The 19,114-nt window shown below is 41.1% G+C and overlaps 1 protein-coding gene across 5 annotated transcripts in view; it reads left to right on the top strand.

Annotated features, from left to right (window-relative positions):
• CDH2 (cadherin 2, type 1, N-cadherin (neuronal)) overlaps nt 1-19,114 on the top strand; it is a 116,833-nt gene that overhangs the window by 71,335 nt on the left and 26,384 nt on the right. For 4 of the 5 annotated variants that reach the window (XM_014936915.1, XM_014936914.1, XM_014936917.1 and 1 more), the window contains 9 exons: nt 3,821-4,047; nt 5,886-6,023; nt 7,049-7,204; nt 8,970-9,114; nt 10,149-10,321; nt 14,838-14,975; nt 15,337-15,522; nt 17,758-18,014; nt 18,652-18,794. In XM_014936915.1, the coding sequence (XP_014792401.1) occupies nt 3,821-4,047; nt 5,886-6,023; nt 7,049-7,204; nt 8,970-9,114; nt 10,149-10,321; nt 14,838-14,975; nt 15,337-15,522; nt 17,758-18,014; nt 18,652-18,794 (1,563 nt within the window). Of the gene's footprint in view, nt 1-682; nt 705-3,820; nt 4,048-5,885; nt 6,024-7,048; nt 7,205-8,969; nt 9,115-10,148; nt 10,322-14,837; nt 14,976-15,336; nt 15,523-17,757; nt 18,015-18,651; nt 18,795-19,114 lie in introns of those variants that run through there. The other variant, XM_014936916.1, reaches the window with a different exon arrangement.

Here is a 19,114-nt window from a genome sequence, read left to right as displayed (position 1 = left end):
CGCAGCCTCCTGGCAGGGTCCCCCCGGGGTGTCCCGCCGAGGCGGGAGCCGGCGGCGGCGCAGGAGCTGTGCGAGGCGCGGAGCCCACGGGGAGAAGGCGTGTTTTTCCGTGGCGGACAAAAACACCAACATCGCTGGATAGATAAGAAAATGGAATACTGTATTTGATTTAGAAAGTTTGTACATATAGATAAACACGCAGTTAAGGAAACAATAGTTTAAGCGTCCTACGTGGAGTTTAAGAAGAGACCCCCCAAAGCTGCTATGAAATACTCAAAATAGCTTTTGCATAAGAGAACTACAATTGCACCCTAAGTTTTTTTTTTTTTGCTTTTTTTTTTTTTTTTTTTGTGGCTACTGGAGTCTATATGTAAGAAGATGGGGGGAAAGAAATCCTCTTCTTTATGAATTTGAATATCTAAAAAATGAATATGTTATGTTACAGTGCAATAGTTGGGGAATCAGTTTTTATAAAATATTGTGATATCTTAGTCTTTGGGATTGTAACGGCTGTAATAATTTCAGCTTCTTTAAAAACAGTAATGATCAAAGATTAGATTAATATTCATTCTCTTTCCCACTCCCTACTTTTCAGAAGTTAGTCTGAGGAGAGCCAGAGGTGAATCTTGCTCGCTCTTCATCCTTTCGGTCAAGACACTCTTTTGAAGAGCAGATTTAGAGAGCAGCTGTAGCTGAGATGAGAGGTCAGCGGAGGCACAGAGCTATGGGATATATTGCTGGCTGTTTTTTTCTGTTGTCTCTTAACGTGAACTGTTTCTAATTGAGAATTTTGTTTGTGAACAGAGATGACACTTGGAGGAGGTCCAGCTTTCTCCGTGCCTGGGGTGTGGGTGGTCTGTGCCTCTGAAGTACGAGCAGCACTGTTCAGTAGTCCAGTCATGAAGTTCTTAAATCATTAGATGGAGTGACTTTTGAGTAAACTCTTCTTAGACACCTCTTTATTTTTGTGCTAAATCGTACAGAATATCCAGCTCTGAAGGCTGGCTAATCAGAATTACAGAATTAGGACTGTGGTAATTATTTCTGGATACTGGTATGGGTGTTTTCACTGGTAGTTTTATATCCTTGGCTTAGAACCACACATTTTCTCAGCTGGCTGTTGCGTTTCAGCATACCATCGTGGTAAGCTGGCTCAAGCCTCAAGGCTCAGTGTTGAAAAGACTGGGAGATCAAGGGGTTGGTCAATATCTGGGAGCTGAAGCTTCTACCTGTCACTTTCTCCTCCTATGTGAACAGCAAAGCAGAGGTTCTTTCCTCTTTCCTCTTTCCTCACTTTCTCCAAATCTTGCAGACCTGTAAATCTGTAGATCCATAGGAAAGGTAGTTTCAGTTGTACTTTAGTTCTACTAGTTGTGATAAGGTCTTCCCTCAGCCTCCTCTTCTCCAGGCTAAATAATCCCAGTTCCCTCAGCCGTTCCCACATAAGACTTGTGCTCCAGACCCCTCACCAGCTTTGTTGCTCTTCTCTGGACTCGCTCCAGAATCTCAATGCTTTTCTTGTAGTGAGATGTCCAAAACTGAACACAGTCCTCGAGGTGGGCTGAGCACAGAGGTACAATCACTTCCCTTGTCCTTCTGGCCACGCTGTTCCTGATACAGGCTAGAATGCTGTTGGCCACCTGGGCACACTGCTGGCTCATATTCAGCCTGCTGTCGACCAACAACCCTTTTCCACCGGGCAGCTCTCCAGCCACTCTGCCCCAAGCCTGTAGGACCGCATGGGGTTGTTGCGACCCACGTGCAGGACCTGGCAGTTGGCCTTGTTGAACCTCATACCATTGGCCTCGGCCCAGCGATCCAACCTGTGCGGATCCCTCTGCAAAGCCTTTCTACCCTCCAGCAGATCAACACTCCCACCTATCTTGGTGTGGTCTGCAAACTTATTGAGGGTTCTCTCGATCCCCTCGTCCAGATCATTGGTAAAGATACTAAACAGACCTGGCCCCAATACTCCAGCCCTGGGGAACGCCACTTGTGACTGGCCTCCAGCTGGATGCAGCTCCATTCACCACCACTCTCTGGGTCTGGTCATCCAGCCAGATTTTTACCCAGCAAAGCATATGCCCATCTAAGCCATGAGCAGCCATCACAAGGGACTGAGTATTTAATTAGCATTTCACTGAAGCACTCTCACTGCTAATGAGGAAGACCTAAGGCAACATCTACAAGGAGGGCCACAGGAGGAGCCCAAAATCTGAGGCTTCAGCTTTTTACCCAGGCAGGTTTATTCTTGCTGGGCTTGGTGTTTTGTGGGACGTGGGATGCTCTTCTCCCTGAGGTGAGGCTGGTGTTTCACGGAGGCAGACCTTCAAGCTCTGCAGGCCATCTGGAAAGAGCAGTGCCCAGCCCAGCAAGATCAGTATTAAGAAGGTTGACGTTTTACTGTTTATTTTGAAGAGTGCTGTCCTTTGTCTCATTCTTGTGCACGATGAACCCTTTCAAAGAAGTATTTTGTACAGTCTTTTCTGTCAGGAGAGGGCAAAGGGGGTATTCTGAATAACTGAAAGGGTGCAGTGAGGAAACAAATTTTATGTGTCAACTGAACATCATCTCGGTCCTTGAAGTTCAAATACGAAAAAGGTATGATTCTTCTTCTCAGTACCTTCCTGAAAATAGTGCATGACAGAAAAAAAACATATGATGCATGGCATTTAGTAGTGATTTTTCTTGAGAGGGACCTTTACGTTTTGAAGCTAAATAGTTTGTGCATGGTTTAGCACAATATAAAAAGCCCAATAACTGAAATGAGGCATAAAGCCTCATTTCATCTTCATCTTGACTATGTGCATTTCAGCACAACCTTCATAACGATGTTTTGCACTTCTATTGCCCATACAATCAAAATATTTCATAATGCTTTGGAAACATTAAAGAACGATCATTGGTTATAAAAGCACACTTTCATTTTTTACCTACTATTATTTGCAGTAACCCAGAAGATAAGTGGTAGTGAAAGCAATTGGGTAAAGAAAGCACAAACCTGTTATGATCTCTGTTGTGCACTTCACATCCTTATCTATACAATCAGTTTTACTCACTTCTTATTCCAATGTGAGTCTTTTAGACAGGACAAAAGGAAAGTGTGGGGGAACTGAACAAGAACGGGTAACCCTTAATGGACAGGTGTGGTACATGAAATAGCTTAAAAAATAAAAATAATGTTTCACTTAGATTTTCTCTGTAAGGTGTTTACTGCTGCCTCCATCTTGTAGATGCAGGATGAGGAAACTCAGGCCCCAAACTTATAAGTGACCTCCCTGAGGTGATACAGCTGGATCACAGGCTGAGCTGGGCACAGAAGTTAATCTCTTAACGGGCTTCTGGGTTTCTGCCTTACTCCTCTTGGCAGAGAAAGTGCTGGAAGCACGGTTGTGTTTGCAATTATGATTGCAGCGTAATTAAATTTGTTGAGTGTTTTTGATGAATTGACTTGACTGGATCTTTTTTTGTGAGACTTGAGGTGCAAATCCCTGCAGCTGGAAATTGATTGAAACATAGAGCAGGACAGGGAGGGAAATGGTGTTCTTTGGGGTGTGTGTGTGTGTGTGTATTTGGGAGAGCAGTGTATCTGGGCTTCAAATCTTCCCTCTGCCTAGCAGTCCACAGAAGGATTTCGCTGTTAAGTGGACTGACCCCCGAAGTACAAGTCTTATCTCATAATTGCATGTGATAATAGCAGCAACAAGTTAAGTCTTTCAGCTACTGAATATTTGTTCTTAATGCATTTTATGTCACACTGAGTTCAAGTGGGCTGCTTTTTCATTTTTTTTGTTCTTCATTTTGTGTGTCTGTTTTACAGTGAGGTTTCGAAGCTGTGATGGAAACAAAAAAATACACTTTGGAAGCAGTGAGCCAGAAGATTTCAGAGTAGGCGAGGATGGTGTGGTCTATGCAGAGAGAAGCTTTCAACTTTCAGCAGAGCCCACAGAGTTTGTCGTGTCTGCTCAAGACAAGGAAACCCAAGAAGAATGGCAAATGAAAGTGAAGCTAACCCCTGAACCAGCCTTTGCAGGGGCTTCGGAAAAGGTAAAACAAAAACTAAATGCTGCCTGTAGTAACGTATCTCCACAAAGAGGCTTTAAAATAGGGATTTAATCCTGTCTGTCATGTACCTCTCCATGAGGCGTTTTATTAATGGAGAACTAGTGCATGCAAAGCTTGAGCCTCAGGAAGAACTTTTTTGTAGCCTGTTATTCTGTAGCTTTCCTAAGGCATGGAAAGGCATGCATGTTTAAAGATATAGGATTAATTTATGTTTGAGCTTTTTGTTTGTATAGTTTGAGATTTATACCTGAATTTAAGTTGGACATGGTCATTTCTTTATTTTAAATTGCTTGAAAGTATTACAGTTTTTATCCAAGCGGGTAAATATAGCCACAAAATAAACAAATTTGTGCTTGAATGCATCAGTCACGTTTATTAGATGGGAGCTGTAGATTTACAGCAGTAGTAGGAAAGCATTTCTGGCAGGGAATATTGGCTTTGTCTTGTCCCTTCATAATCAAATTGTAGATTGTAAATTATTCATGACTCCAGCACTACTTGGTAAGGAAGATAGTCTCCCTCTGCTGGAAGCTGCCATAGGATAAGCCATCTACTAAAAATGTACAAAAATCAAGCCTAGCGATATGCAAATAACAATGCATTTAAGTTAGGAAAACAGTATTAGGTCTACTACCTTCTTCTGTTATATTACTTGCTGCCTGCTGTTTCTTACCTTCTTTTGTAAAGTGCTTAGTTTACAAGTAAAGAAAATTTATTCATAGATGAACATACCTGTAATAGGCACGCGTTAAAGATTTAAGCATAATGTCAAAATAGACAGTGGGGTTATGCAAGACATTTTTCCCAAGAACACACTGGAGACCAAAGCTGTGTAATCCTCAGTTTTTTGTTTGCTTACTTGATGATAATTTTAAATCTTCTGCGGCATGATTTTAACAAAGTTAATGTTGTAATTTTGTCTGTAAAAGCAGTGAAAGAGCAAATGCTTAGGTATGCCACGGCATGCCCTGTTCTTTCCAAAGATCCAGTTCAGGCATCCTTGCGTCAGCAAAATGTAGAGTAGTGGAATCTGGCCTTCAGTTGGGCATCTGTTTTTACTCTTTGATTAGGGTTTTTTTAGAGAAGTTTGTCTCTTAAAAGATTTGGAAAAAGATTTTGTCGCCATGTCTCCACCCTTAAGCAAGCTGGCATGGCTATGTGTGTGCTGGCGTCCAAAGGCTGAAATGAGTGCAGATACAGAAGGGAAAAGGAAGGGAATGTTGACACCCAGCAGAGATTAATGCCCAATGTGTAAAGTGGGTCATCTACTGCATCCATCATGGCTGACATAGGTTTAAAATAATTACAGCATTAATTCTATGGGATTTAATAGGGTCATAAATATTTGAGACATTCCTTACCAGTATGTATTAAACTTCTGTTGGAACTCAAATTATATTTTAGCACACCCAGATCTAAATTTAATGTACAGTAGCACATTACCTGAACTGAAGTTCTAGCTAATGAGAAATACATAAAGGCACACTATTAAATTCTGCAAAATATTAACTACTTTTCAGAAAGTGCAGGATAGTTTACACAGTAGTGCCACATTATACATGGTTTATAATTCCATTTCTCCTCCAACTTGAATATGGAGAAAAGAAAAGGAGTTCTTAAAATTTTGCAGCGCAGTTGTAAATAATACTGGTTATTTTCATACTGCAGTGTGAATGCAAATAAAACAGTTCTGTGGACACAGGAAATACAGCCTATCAGTCAATTATGTAATTGTATCTGAGTTGTTTTATAATGTCTACTAGTAATTCTCGTTCTAACATGTGCTTAATTTTATCTTGTACCTGGGAACGGACCAAAAGAAAATTGAAGACATCGTATTTCCATGGCAACAATACAAGCACAGCAGCCCTCTTAAGAGACAGAAGAGAGACTGGGTTATTCCTCCAATCAACCTACCAGAAAATTCCAGAGGACCTTTTCCTCAGGAATTAGTTAGGGTAAGAAAGTTAATAGAAATGTGGTTTCAGTGTCCCTCGGAGAGCTCTTGAAGAGGTTTCATGTGAATGATGTCTGTTCATAGTCCAAACTTTTATCAGAGTCTTTGGGGATTGTTTATGTTGCTGCCTCTGTTCATATTGGGCTGGGCTGCATTTACTATTTTTTTTTAAAGTTGTCCCTATGCTCCTGTACTGGTGGAAGGTGTCCTTGGTTTGGGTGGTAAGTCCTGCGATAACTTCCTTAAGTGTTTAATGATGATCTCTGCCAGTTCAGGAGTTCTCTAGTCTTCTGCACTGGAGTTTTCCACCTGGGGAAGGGTGTGGGGGTGAGCGGGAGGAGGAATGCACCCAGGAGGCAGGAGGAAACAGGATTTGAGGGGTGAGGACACTAATTGTTCCATAGCATTCTGCAGCACAGATGTGGCCATTGCCAGGAGCCCCACTCAGGAGAGGGCTTCCAACCACAGTAGTGGCTGGTCCTGATCAACTTCTATGAGGATTTGTTGGAACTTGCTAGAGTTCCAAGAGTAGCCCAAGTTGATGGGATATAGTTCTGCTCTGCTTTGTTGATGTGCAGTGCTGGTGGCTGCCAGTAGCAGAGAAGAATCTACAGCTTTCATCCGGGAAGACGTAGAAAGGGACAGGGAGGAAACACCAGACTTGATTTCTTACGTAGTTTCATGATAGTATATGTTTTCTCTAGGATCTAAATGATTCTGTTCAAAGTAAGAACACTTATTTGTTTTGGTTTAATACAATTTATCCTATTACAAGAAATAAGCAGGGATGGTTTTATGTTTCTGAAAATTCATTGACCAGCTTTCTGACAAACAAAGAGCTCAGCTGAAAATCTCAAACTTTATGCCATTTCCAGAGTAATTATTTTCACAAGTTTAGCTTAAGGGGGCTGGGGGGGGAAGAAAAAAAAAGAAAAAAGGAGAAAAAGAGCTGCTGTTTGTCTCAGCAGCAGTCCCATCCACTGGTTGTTTGTAGCTAATGTAAATGCTATCTTTTTTGACCCGTAGATTAGGTCTGATCGTGATAAAAGCCTCTCGCTGCGGTACAGTGTGACTGGCCCAGGAGCTGACCAACCTCCAACAGGCATCTTCATCATCAACCCCATCTCAGGACAGCTGTCTGTGACAAAGCCTTTAGACCGGGAGCAGATTGCTTCTTTTCATGTAAGAGTTTAATTTACCATAAATCAGATTATCAAATTGAAGATTAACATCTGCTTCAAACATGACTTGAGCAGCCGGCATTTAGTTTTCTATGAGATATGATTTTGAAGAGTTTCTAGCAGATTTGTATTTATTGTACTTACTAAGGCTAACTCTTACTATGATTAAGCAGCTTAAATACATTAATATATGTAAACAGTGATTAAATGTATTTAGATAAAGTAATTTTAAAAGATTGAAATATGGATACTGTAGCTTATAATTCAAATACAGACCATTGATCATAGTCTCCACTGTATTGTATATTTTTCAAAAGTTTACTTTTAATTCAGCAACTTAAATTAGGACGTGACTGCAATTAGAATCGCAGCAGCTGTGATTTGAGAAATGGATGGGAAGAATAACCTACCAATTTTCATTTTCAGGGGCAAATCTAAGCATTTTAATGGAATTGTAAATTAGGTCTGTCAGCTTATGAAAATGATATTCTTTGCTCTAAAGAAATTGACAAAGTATACCACGGATTCCAGTATTAGTGGAAAAGAAAGGTTTGAAGGAAAGGGAGAGACCAGGCTGTGACCTAAAGTTGTCTCTGCTGTTGAGACACCACACTGAAATCGTTACGGAAGCTGCTCAGCTCCTAGAGAGAGTTTCCAGCGTGTCATGGATTAAAACACTCGCGCTCCAGGAAGCCCTTTGAGTGCTGCTCCGAACAGAGGAGGCAGCAGGAGGCATCTGGGGGGAGGCAGGGGGCAATGCCTCTCACAAGAGCACAACAGCTCTGACATCTATGAGGTTTTTTTTTGCTGAGAATTTGGCATTGGCAATTCAAGTTTTACTGCCTTAGGAATTTAAAATTTATGCGGAATTTCTAGGGTGGTGAGTTAATAACGCCCTCCTGCTCCTTTCTAGAATTTTTGTAGCCCAAAGATACATGTACTGTGTGTGTACACAGATACACACACACACATATATTTATATATAAAAATAAAAAGAAATCGGGCATCAGCAGGATTAACAACAGGAGAAAGCTGCTCTTTTGCCTAGCAATTGTCTGGCCTGAATACATAGGTTTAAATTTTCAGAAAGTACTATGTTTCTTTTTTTTGGCTGTCCAATTTAGGTAAACCTGGCTGTCAGAGGTAGTTACTCAGTCCTTTTTGACAATCAGGGCATTAAATCTAGGTGTCTCAGTATCTTTGAAACTCACGCTATAAACTTTAGCTTAATTTTAGCCTGGAATTTCAGTGTGTTTACTGACAGTGATTTATCACAAATTTTACCTTGGTGTTGCAGGTAACACAAATCTGTTCTATATGCTTTACCTATGCATTCATGTCTATGCAATATCCATAGTATAAGTAAATGGTTTTTGAAAGTGATGCCGGTGTTCATGCTCTGTGGATTATTAGGAAGTTGCTATCTGTTTGATATTAATCTGCATATTTCTAGAGTCTGTTTTCTAAGTCATTATTAAAAACAGATTTCTATATGACAGTAGACATTAGTGTTAATCGAAATTACGTGATTCAAAATAATTTTCAGCAAATCAAAGTAGTAAATCTGCAGCTTAGAGTAGCTTAGAAGTCTGGACAATAGTTCCATGAGCAACCTGAAAACTCAAATGGTCGATATGAGGGAGCAGTGGAACACAACAAAATACATGGAGTTAAAAATGGCTGGCTTGTAACTTCTTCCCAACATTATTGTATCTATTTGTGCCTGCATGTTGTGCAAATTCTAATACTTTTCTTGATTTTTGCAGCTGAGAGCGCATGCAGTGGATGTAAACGGAAACCAGGTGGAAAATCCTATTGATATTGTTATTAATGTCATTGATATGAATGACAATAGACCCGAATTCTTACACCAGGTTTGGAATGGGACAGTCCCCGAAGGATCAAAGCCAGGTAATACACGGGCTTTCAAAGTCTGTGCAGTAACATAGTGAAGGTGATGGAGTGCCTTCAGACCTTGTGACACTTTCAAAGGTGTCTTATTAGTGTGATGAGCAAAATCTCAGATGCTGTCTTATTATTTCACCTTATTTTTAACTCGCTAGGATTCATTTCTAAAAGAAGAAAGTAGTATGTACTTAAAGTAAAACAGCAGTCTTTAAGAATATGACTGTTAGGTTCCTGTTTTGGAAAATCCTATTTATAGTGTCACAGTTCTTGCAGTTATATTCATGATAGCCATTGACGTTCATTTAGTTGACAGCTCGGGGTATAAGAGACTTCTGAAATACCAGCAGATCCAGTTCTAGTTCTGAATCTCAGAGGCTTTGGAAATACTGGGATTTGAAATCAAACAGTTTCATTTGAATTCTCGAGAAAAACTTAAATGTTGTTCGCATCTCATTAAAATTCTAATCGGCTCAGACTAAAGTTTGCACTATGGCTGAAGCCACTTCCTTAATTTGTCAGTAGTGCAAAATGATTTTTTTTAGAAAGGTTAGCACAAGAGATGTATTTTCTCACTTTGCAGTGTTGACTTGGCATTTGAGATGGAAAGAACATGCATCTCAAAGACCTTTAAAAGAGTATTGTTTACCTTGATTTTCAATCACTATCAGTATGTGCAGCAATTCTGAAAATTAAGTATATTTCCTTTGGCTCAATTAATAACATTTTTATTTAAACGTGACGAGCTCTGTTGTTACAAAAATGTTATTTGTGGCAGAATTGTGGGATTTCATTGTTTATGGAGCTTCTTCAGTTCTAAGCAAATCTGGTATTTTATAAACACAGAGTATTTTTATCTCCTCTTATGTATTTTAATTACTCTGTTGGTGAGTCTTGGGTTTAACCAGTTTGTTTTAAGTAACAGAAGGAATGTGCAGAGTTTACCAAAAGAAATACGTGCTTTGACCATTGCTTGTAAGTGAGCTTGTGTAATCTGAGTAAACTGTTTATATAGCATCAATTATTTATCTTGCTGCTAGGAACCTACGTGATGACGGTTACTGCCATCGATGCTGATGATCCCAATGCACAGAATGGGATGCTGAGATACAGAATCTTGTCACAGGCCCCGAGCAGCCCCTCTCCAAACATGTTTACAATCAACAACGAGACTGGTGACATTATCACCGTAGCAGCTGGGCTTGACAGAGAGGTACGGCAGGTCTTAATCCCATAGCCTGTGTCGTGCTTAATTCTGTGGAAAAGCACGTTTTTTTGCTACTAAGTTATAAATACTTCTCTCCCTCCCTGGTCTGAACTTTCTCCCTGGAAAAGAATTGAACCCACATGTTCTCTATATGTTACTCTCGGTTCTATGGGGTTGTGGAAAGTATCTTGCCTCAAAAGCCTGTTTGCTCCTAAGGAAAAGGTACGCACAGAGCGATGCAGATAAGGACCTCAGGTGCTCAGGCTGGGTGCTGAGATGGGAGGTGTTTCTCAGCTCCAACCCTTTCCTCTTGCTGAGCTCCACGGGCAGACAGTAGATGGAAAATGAAATTGACTCTGTTTTATTTATTTTGGAAGCTCCAGAAGAGCTTCTGTCCTCCCTCTGTCCTCTTCCTTGCTCTTGGCAGAGAGGTGGTAAATATTTGAAATCTTCTGGATGCTGTGTTGCTAAAATTGCAGTAATTCCCTCATCTGAATTTTGCGTATTAAAATAAACCAGGAAAAATATCACTGATTTTAAAATTGGAAAGGCACATTTCAAACAAATAAACCAGTCAGTATTAGAAACTGCATAGATAGAGACTTCTCTCAAGGCCTTGACATACATTTAAAAACTTTAAAAAAAAATAAAAAATCTCTGTCAGTAATTCCCTGCTACATGCTGGGCAAGTCCCATTCTGTCTAGATGGTTCTTCACTGTGCCCACCACCAGAGAAGGAGGATGCCAGATCCTCTGCTCTGGTTCACCCATCTGTGAGGTGGGAATAAAAATATTTCCCTCTCAACTCCAGATCTGGCACATGGACTAACTGTGCTTTTGAACCACTTGAAAACTTCAGAAGAGATAAGCATTATTTTATAAACAAACTATGAAATCCAAGCAAATCTTATTTCAACATGTTTTTTTAACTTCTGTTTTACTAACCTCACTTTAGCTCATTAAATCTGAAGGGTTTTTAAGCTGGATTTGCTGTTCAGTTTTTTAGCTGTTTGCTTATACTTATTTAAAAAGGAGAACAAAAGTACTTTCTGATGCTATTGGTTGGCTATTAATATTCTGATGCATTTCAGTTTGAAAGGGGCAATCAGAAGATTTGAAAAGCTAAACATACTGTTAGGCATTGTAATTAAGTTTTAAAGTTTTATTAACATTCATTCTTTTTAAATTGGTTTTGAAGAGGGTGGATTTGAGCAGAGGAAAACCCTGAACTTTTCTGCATTGCCCTATTAAATTAAAGAATGATGGGCAGCTTTGCCCTTGTTTTTAAAATCCCCTGGTCATCGTTGACAGGTGAACTTTCACAAGGACATAGCGATAACTCTGAGTTTTATTACTTGGTGACTAGCTCTACTGGAGTGATTTAACTTGGAAGAAACCAGCTGTCTGTGGAGCTTAGACCCTCACATTAATGGTTGGAAAAGCCCTGTGATTTGCCATCAGTTTTCCTGATGGATCACTGTACGATACCCAAATGAGTATTTATAAACATTTCTTGCACATTTCGAATATTAATGATTAATGTTAAATCATTTAGATATTAAAATAGACTAATATGAGATAAAATGGTTTCCTTCCCAAGCCATTGCTCTGCTTCCTTCATTTCCTGAGTCATTTGATGGACGTCAATTAAATTAAAACGACCAGGAGCCTAGAAAGCCAGATCTGAATCAAGTGGGTCTTCTGACAGTGGACTGGGAAGTGCCTTATTATACAAGTTGTCTAGGAACCTCAGCTGGGCTACCCAGTTCTGCCATTCTGCCCTTTTCTCCAAGTCCTGACTCTCTTTCTAAAGCTCTAATTAGGCTCAGAAAATACTAGATGCAATTTTAAGTTCTTAAATTATGTGACCCATTATTTATGGGAGCATAAGTCTTGTAGGCATTCAAAGGAAAAAAAAAAAAAGTGGTTCATCTTTCTGAGGATAGCATTCCTCATCTGCTAGTATTTTAGGTTGACATGCACAATGCATTATCTCTGCTAACATGCACGAGGGGAGAGTTGCTTAGGTAGGGGACTGGGCTACAGGCAGAAGTCTTTGCCTTGCTGTCCCAGATGATGCTCTTTCATGAGATCCAGCTGTTCTTATTTCTTCCGCTGTCGCTGTGGAATGCACTTCAGCATCAAAACATCTGCCGTACCGCTGGAGGTGCCGAAGAAGGCAGGCAGGGTACTTTAAATTTACACACAGACATTCCTGCCTCACGTGAGGTTAATTCAGTGAAGTGCTCTTTTATTTGGCCTGTGTTGAAGTGGAAAGATGTGACCCGATGAGGTCTGCGTTCTCTCTTGAAGCTGCCAGTTCGTTTTCGGGTGTGTTGCTGCGAAGTCTCCGTGCAGGCTGCTGACACACGCGCCACGGCTCATTCCTGGCTCCTTCTCAACCCGCACTTAAAAGAGGAGACATCTCCCCCACTTTCCCCCCATGCTTGGAAAGTTGTGCCCTTGCTGATTTCTGAAATTTCATTCCCACCAGTTGATCTTGTGTATGTGAGTGCTGGTAGCGGGGGAGCGGAAACAAACAAAACCACATACACGCTGTGTTTTGGGGCACTTCTGGGGGCAGTTTCTAGTGTGCTGCTTCTCTTGGAAATAAATAAGAAGATTGTACGGAAGTGGAGTCTCCGTGTAATAATAATGGAGTTTCCTTAATGAAATTTGCTTCTTGGGATCAATGTGTTAAGACCCAGATGAATCAGAAGCACCTGCTGTTTCAATAACGTAGAGTCATCTGGCTGCAAGATTTGCTTCAATACTGCTCTAGGTTTTATTGCTTCACAATAAGTAAAGTATATAATTTTTTTTTTTCCTGGATGAAAGTGGTAAAAGTAATTCTTTGATTCCCTTGTGACTGCTTCTCTTGTTGGTGTTGTGGAGTAAACCTTTGGATGTTTATTGAAGCCTTTTGAAGGTCACTTTGCAAGTACATTTTCCAAGCCAGCATTCGTATATACATACATATTATTAACCATATATATTGCATTTCTGTATAAATAATATTAGTCTTGCTTTTTTAAAGAACGGTGGGGTGCATATGCAGTAATACACATTTGAAGTGTGTTGTAAGCGTTCCTTTGTGAAAGGACATGAGCATAAATTGTCTTCAATGGGAGATAAAGTTTCATACAGCTTATTTTAAAAACTTATTTTATTCAGCGGCTCATATTTGCTGCTTGGAGTGTGCGTAACCTTTAAATCTCTAGTATCTGTCGTAGTGTCTGGCCAAAATTTGGAAGACAGTTAGACATTATCAGTGGAATTGTCCTTGCCTATTTTTTGTATGGAGATCCATAGTCCTTTTTTGTAAACAGTTTCCATGAGAAGTCATCTGTCATGCACCCCAGTCGTTAAGTAGTGGGAGAAGATAAGGTACCGAGTGGAAAAAACTGTGCTTTCCTTTAAGTATTTTCATATTTTGCCAGCAGGTTTTTTGCCAGTGTTAGTAAACCATTCATGAAAGTGATATTTCAAAGTAATAGCAGCTTCTTATGTTTGTGCTTTTTCTTTTGGAAAGAACCGAATGCTAACACCTAGCTATCTCCGAGCTGGGAAATGCCAAACTTGAAACTGAACTGGTAAATGAAAAAAGCATGCACAATATTTGCATTTCACGGTAGAAACCGTCGACGAGTTAAAATCAACTTCTCAGCAGCTCCACGCAAAAAATATCTTTCTAGTTGGTGGTTTGTTGTTTTGTTCCGTTGTGTTGGTTTTTTTTCTTAATACAATCTCGTCAACTTTGTTTTAAACAGGGAGCCAGTTTTGTGGTCAGATCTCTTCAGTTGGGTGTTCCTTGTGCTGGGGGGAGCCCTGGCCCCCATCCAGCCCTGCTGGGAGAGCGGAGCTGCTACTGCTGGCACACAGGGAGGAGGAGGAGGAGGAGGAGGAGGAGACGGCCATCTTCGGCCGGGGTGTTTAACATTTATGGAAACAGCCCGTGCGGTTGCTCCCTCCCTCCCCCTTTCTGCCGGTGCCCTCGCTCGTCTCCCTTAGCCTTGACATCTTCGGTTTCCATAGCGATGGCAAGAAGTTGCAACAGCAGTTTTATACTTGGGCTCGGCTGAAACAAAACCTTGGCAGTTGTGGCCGTTTGGCCACCAGACCTGCCTTGGCTGGGTTCTCTTCAGTGCTTTTGAGGACTTAGCCTGTTTTAGCATAAACTGCACTTTGCGCTTTTCCCCATTGGAGGAGCATTTTTAAATCTGTGAGAGCAGCATTAACCACATAAAGTGGTTTTTAGTTTTTGAGAGTAGGGAGCAGGCAGTCTGTTTTTATCTCGGTGATACGTGAAGAAAACCAACCAGTAGTTCAATACAGCAAGGTGCAACCTGGAGCTGCGTTCCAGGGGTGCAAACTTTGCTCCTGTCATTTTGGGTGATGCTAACTAGAATAAACAGAGTGATAGGCTCCATTGCTTAGCGAGGTGCGATTTTGGAAACACCTGCTGTCCTAAGCTAACGTTAATTTTGTCTAAAACTTATGTTGATGTCATTTTGTGTTTTAGAAAGTCCAACAATATACATTAATAATTCAAGCTACGGACATGGAAGGAAACCCAACATATGGTCTTTCAAACACAGCAACTGCTGTCATCACCGTGACAGATGTCAATGACAATCCTCCAGAGTTCACTGCCATGACTGTAAGTACAGGGTGGGAGTAACTAAAGGATGTGCATATTTATAACCATTCCCCGCTTCTCCCATTATATTCACAGACAGCAAATATTTATTACTTACTAAATAGTGTACTGACAGGCAGAATTGAAGTATGTCCAGATTATATATCCCTTAAATACGCTACTCTGCTTAGGCCAAAAGGCAAAAGCTGACAAGGTAATCAAACCATCAGTTTTCTGGCTGGCCTCAGGTAAACTTCGTTAGCTAAATTGTCAGAGCTCTGGTGAAGGGAGATGCGCTCCCTAACGTTGATGAATGTTCAGTCTGGTGTGGCTCTTGTGTGCTTCTGCAGCCAGGGTAAAACGTTTCCTTGGTTTTTTGCAGTTCTACGGGGAGGTGCCGGAAAACAGGGTGGATGTGATCGTAGCGAATCTGACGGTAACGGATAAAGATCAGCCCCACACGCCTGCGTGGAACGCCGTGTACCGAATGACCGGAGGAGACCCCACAGGTCGATTCACCATCCTGACCGATCCCAACAGCAACGATGGGCTGGTGACGGTTCTGAAGGTAAGAGATGCTTGCGCTTCAGGGAACTAAGCAGAGATGGAAGAAGTGGGAGAACACTGGAGGTGGGGGGGGAATGTGAACTCCTGTGGCCAGCACAAGGCTGGAAAGTAAAATGGATGGGCGCTGTCTGTCTCGTAGAAGTTAGCCGTCCATCTCTTGGAGCATTTGCTTGCTTATCCTATCAGTAGTATTCCAACTGATCAGTTTTAAAAAATAAGATGAGGTTGTTGAAAATGACAGATTTTGAATCTCTGTTTGCCAAAAGATATGAATTAGTCTGTGAAAAAAGGAATTTGGTTAGTATTTGTTGCAAATGTAGAGGAGCAGCTTCCTACCTCCTGGCCTCCATTAGTAGTCACACTTGTTATCTGTGGGTTTTATGTCAACATGTTCCCATTAAACGAACAGATATAGGCAGTCAAGGCACAATCAGAGAGGAAAAAGTGATAGGTGGGAGGCTACTTCTACAAGAGGCTTTTAAAGACTGGCTATTTTTAAAACCTCACTTAAATACCTTTTAAGGAATAACCTGTCTATCTTCATTCTCTAGCCAACACAGCTCTGTGTTGAGGGGTGACTTATTTCAAGTGATAATAACAATGTGATTCTATAATTAAACCTGCCAGGCAGTAGTCACCTTTCCTCACAGCCCTCTGCTAAGTGTCTCATCTCTGAGTTGGCCTGTCTGGTTTTGGCTGATCCACTTACGAAGTCAAGTGTGAGATGCCAGTGTTCCCATTTAGAAATTAAAACATTTGCTCTCCCCCGCCCTTCTCTTTTTTTTTTTTTTTTTTTTTTTTTAATCATCTGAGGTGAGAAAAATATACAATTTTTGTACAGCTATCGTGGTAATTCACACTAGGTTTTTTTTAAGAACTGTCTCTGTTTTATAACTGCACTTCCCCAGAGGTACCAATTGTTATATTGCAGTCTTCCGGCAAGAATTATGTCTGTGCTTTGCAATTAGGCACATAAGCATCTTTTTCAGATCTAGGAATGGTATCAAACTAGAGCCATCTGGAAAACTGAATTTAAAATATGCACAGATTAAACTAAAGTATTATAAAGAGGAGCAAGCCTAAGATTCCAGATCTCTAACCTGTTTGATGTAGCTTTGCTCACTTAAAAATTTATTTTTAACAAATTCTGTTCCTTCTACTGCCTGAGCGTCTCAGTGCTTTGCTACATCTGACCAGGTTTAATAACCGAGTAGCAGCCTGTGGGAGCCTCATTGGAAAAGGAACTTCTTGCTACAAATACAAGGGAATGATGGTCCTGTTCAGAAGGGGCTGGCCGTACCATCTGAAATCCAAGGCTCTTAAACAGCATAGGAAAATCAGGCTGAGGTGGTAAATGGCAGTTCTGCAGTCAGCCAGTAGCATTCCTTCAAGCACCCAGACATGGGAAGAGTTGGAAGCTTCCCTGCAGTTTTTATTGGCAGTGCAATTAGTTGATCTGTCAGCCTGTAATGAAGATTGGATTGTCTCTTGTCACTGACTGCGTACTGTTACCTGCCAACTGCCCCTGCAAGGTACAGAGCTCCTTCAAGTCTAGAATCAGTGCAAGTTATACAGTTCATAAGGTGAATCAGTTCTCGGGGGTTGCCTCACCCCTGTGCCACATGGCAGAGGAGCTCTAGCCTCAAATTGGGTTTACTCCTCCTTAAATTGGACCTCTGGCTCAGTGAAGAAGTACCCAAACTACAGCTCCTGAAGACAGGAGCTGTAAGAACAGCAGCAGGAGGATTAGCTAGGATTACAAAGAGTCGTTCTAGTGAAACATTAAGGCCATGGGATTCCCTGCTCTATGGGGCTGGGTATGGTCATGGTCTTGCTTGAAGGAAACCTTCGTTGTAACAGAGAGAGGCAGGTTTCTCTCCCCAGGAGGCACATCTGCTCACACGAGTGCCTGGCACAAATCTGGAAGTTTCTATGTCATTTTCTGATTAAACTACTTGTTTCTTCAGTTACCACTAATGACAGTACCAGAGTAAGTTAAACTAGAAAGATTTCTAGCTGGTTTGACTTCAGAACTGCTGCTGCTGCTAAACAAAACCCCAACCCAGTCTCCTGTCGAGGTGTTACATTGACTGTGTTCTGTTTAGGCTCTGTGCTCGTTTTTGAGAAAAGCAGTACAAGTAATGTTTTAAAATGTGCTTTAAAGTAAAAATGTCATTGTGTGTCCCTCGCTGTTGTGAGTAAATGTCAACGCTTTCTGCTCCTTTGCTTTTCCCAGCCAATTGACTTCGAGACCAACAGGATGTTCATACTTACTGTAGCTGCAGAAAATCAAGTGCCTTTGGCGAAGGGGATTCAGCATCCTCCCCAGTCAACAGCAACCGTGTCCATTACGGTCATTGATGTGAACGAGAGCCCCTATTTTGTTCCAAACCCTAAGCTTATACGTCAAGAAGAAGGGCTGGTCGCTGGTAGCACGCTGACGACTTTCACTGCTCAAGACCCAGATCGTTACATGCAACAAACCTCTCTAAGGTCTATATAAACGTTTTGCAGTTATTTAACAATTGGAATGCAATATCTGTGTTCTAGAGGGGGGGTGGGGAACTAAGGGACTGCTTACGAAATGACTGCATTTAGCAGAGCACACGGCCGTCCCAATGCCTCCTGTAGCTTTTGTGCAGCTTTCTCTAAAGGGATTTTTGGCTGTAGAGAAGGTGACCTGATCAGCGTTCACAGATCTGTAAACTGGGTCATCTTCTAATGCTAAGTCCCACTTTGTCAAGGGAATGATGTTATGCATCTCTGTACACGGCATTCCAGCAAATTCAGTCGGAGCAGACACACGCTTGTGTGAACTGAGATGATTTGCAGTTTAGATTCACCAATAGTTTTGACATGGCAGCAGACCACGTCAGATTGTTGACCAAATCTGAAGGGTTTTCTTCTCATTTATTCTCCAGCAATGCAAAGTGACTGGGCACTTAAAGAATCTAAATGCAGGACTGGTTTTAAGAATTTTACCGTCAAGACTTAATAAATGGAAATTTGTGAAATACTGTCTCCAAATCTCAAGAACATGTTCAGAATACCAATTAAAATACTAATATCTTCTTTGTTGTCGATGTTTATGTTGGCAGATAAATAACATATCTTGTGATCAAATACACAGGTACTCAAAACTTTCAGATCCTGCAAACTGGCTGAAAATTGACCCTATTAATGGACAAATAACTACTACAGCTGTTTTGGACAGAGAGTCAATATATGTGCAAAACAATATGTATAATGCAACGTTTCTTGCTTCTGATAATGGTATGTAGCAACGTTGTATATTTTTTCAAAAAGCTTTCTTCTGTGTGGTTGAATGGTGTTCAATTTTACTGGGGCAGAAAACAAGTTATGCTTAGAATACACCCAGTCGGAAGTCTGTGTTAGTGTCAGACTCTGTATATCTCCCAGCTACTCAGGAAAAGGGCTGAAAATGAGTTCTGTAACTTTGGAGAAAGGCACTGGCTTAGTTACATTAGTTGAATTTACAGAAAACTGAAAAAACCTGCCCAGGAGTGCAATAGGCTGAGTGAATGCACAGCGTGAGTGGATTTTATGGGGAGTAACAGGTTGAGGGAGGGATA

The sequence above is a fragment of the Calidris pugnax genome, unplaced genomic scaffold (assembly GCF_001431845.1).
Source record: "Calidris pugnax isolate Ruff unplaced genomic scaffold, ASM143184v1 scaffold51, whole genome shotgun sequence".
Taxonomy (NCBI): Eukaryota; Metazoa; Chordata; class Aves; order Charadriiformes; family Scolopacidae; genus Calidris; species Calidris pugnax.
The sequence above is the reverse complement of the archived record's forward strand: the minus strand, read 5'-3'. Positions and strand labels throughout refer to the sequence as shown.